At 33.7% G+C, this 1,559-nt stretch overlaps 1 protein-coding gene across 1 annotated transcript; it reads left to right on the forward strand.

Moving 5' to 3' along the window:
* The first annotated feature begins 25 nt into the window (after positions 1–25).
* Positions 26–1,547, forward strand: LOC109592588 (activating signal cointegrator 1-like). Its single transcript, XM_020008003.1, has 6 exons — positions 26–167; positions 444–552; positions 636–693; positions 751–872; positions 925–1,025; positions 1,410–1,547. The coding sequence occupies exons 1-6, from the start codon at positions 54–56 to the stop codon at positions 1,545–1,547; spliced, it is 642 nt and encodes a 213-aa protein (XP_019863562.1). The 5' UTR covers positions 26–53.
* Positions 1,548–1,559: the final 12 nt, after the last annotated feature.

Here is a 1,559-nt window from a genome sequence, read left to right on the forward strand (position 1 = left end):
GGTAGATCAAGAAAATCTGAATTTAATATTTTTGTTTATTTTTAGATGAAAAAATGGAGGAAGATGCCGATGCCATTACTTCAGGCTCTCCTTCAAAAAGACGTGAGGTTTATGAAGACTCTCACTCCTTCCTTTGTAACCCAATGGTACCTGTCAGTCCACCTAAAGTAAGTAATGAAAGGACCTGATGAGTCATTGTATGGATAGGAATCGATAGTATTTATCTACATCATGTATTACCATGCAGCTGGTAAATTTTAATGATTGGAGCCTTTGGAGGATTTTAATTTGCAAATTTGTGGCCATGTGCCATTGAAACGGCTGCATAAATGGTTTAAAATGATGAGGTTTTTTGGTGTATCAAAATGCCAAATTTGCTAAAATTACCAGCTATACACTGTACTTGTTATTAAATTAAACTTATTATCATTTTTATTTTATAGTATTTGGGTGCCAAGAAGAGGAAAGGAGGAGGAGGAGGGAAAGAGAGAGATTCAGTTGTACCAATGCCTCGTCTGCAAGATCCAAACTTAATGGAAATGACTGATAAAGGTTACCTAGTGTATTGATTTTATTATATAACACTATTATTTATTTATTTATTTATTATTATTATATTTCCTTTCCCTTATTAGGTGTGTGTCTAAGTATGCATCAACCTTGGGCCTCTCTACTAGTCTGTGGAATTAAAAGGTTTTTAAACATTATTTAAAATATGAGTGGCCACTTCTTCATGTCCCTCACTTTCAGACACGAGGGTAGATCATGGTATACCTCTCATCGTGGTAAGCTATGGATTGCTTCGACAGCTAAAGAACCCGATCCAGCCGTCATCAAAGACCTTGAGAGCTTCTATAAAGACTATTATGAAGGTTAGAAAAAAAGAACAGATGTAGTGAATGCTGTATTTATCATTATCATTAGATTCAGGAGATATTACATTTCCAAGCTCATATCCATCTGGTTGTTTATTAGGGTGTGTTGAAGTGAGTGACTGTTTGAATAGAGATGAATACACTGATAAGGTTTATATAGACTTACACACAAACAATGACACATAATTTACTGTATAGCGGGTAATTTTGGAGAGGATTAAATTTGGCAAATTGTGCATTTTGATAGCCATTCACCAAAATAAAACCCGCCATTTTGAGCTATTATACGCATGCTCAATGGCACGTGGCCACAAATTCGCCAAATTAAAATCTGCCATTTACCAAAATTTAGCAATTCGCCAAAATTTATCCCCTCCAAATTTACCTGCTATATGGTATACTATGCTGTATATCTGTATTTAGTATTGATTTAATTTTCTCTTTTTTTCTCTATTAATTATTGTATTTATACAATTTGTTTGCCTAATGCTTTATCTTATCTTATTATTATTTATTTTATTATTATTACATTAGTATCCAAACGGTGAGAGTGAGTCTCAGTTTGTGTTTATATGTCACTCGCCTCAAGAGCTGTTGATTAAACAACCGATCAAAGGGAAGCATAAATTATGTGAGTATATACTGGTAGTATATCATGTGATTGTCATGTGATTGTCTTTGTGT

This window comes from Amphimedon queenslandica, unplaced genomic scaffold, assembly GCF_000090795.2.
Source record: "Amphimedon queenslandica unplaced genomic scaffold, v1.1 AMPQUscaffold_4662_Cont23360, whole genome shotgun sequence".
NCBI classification, from domain to species: domain Eukaryota; kingdom Metazoa; phylum Porifera; class Demospongiae; order Haplosclerida; family Niphatidae; genus Amphimedon; species Amphimedon queenslandica.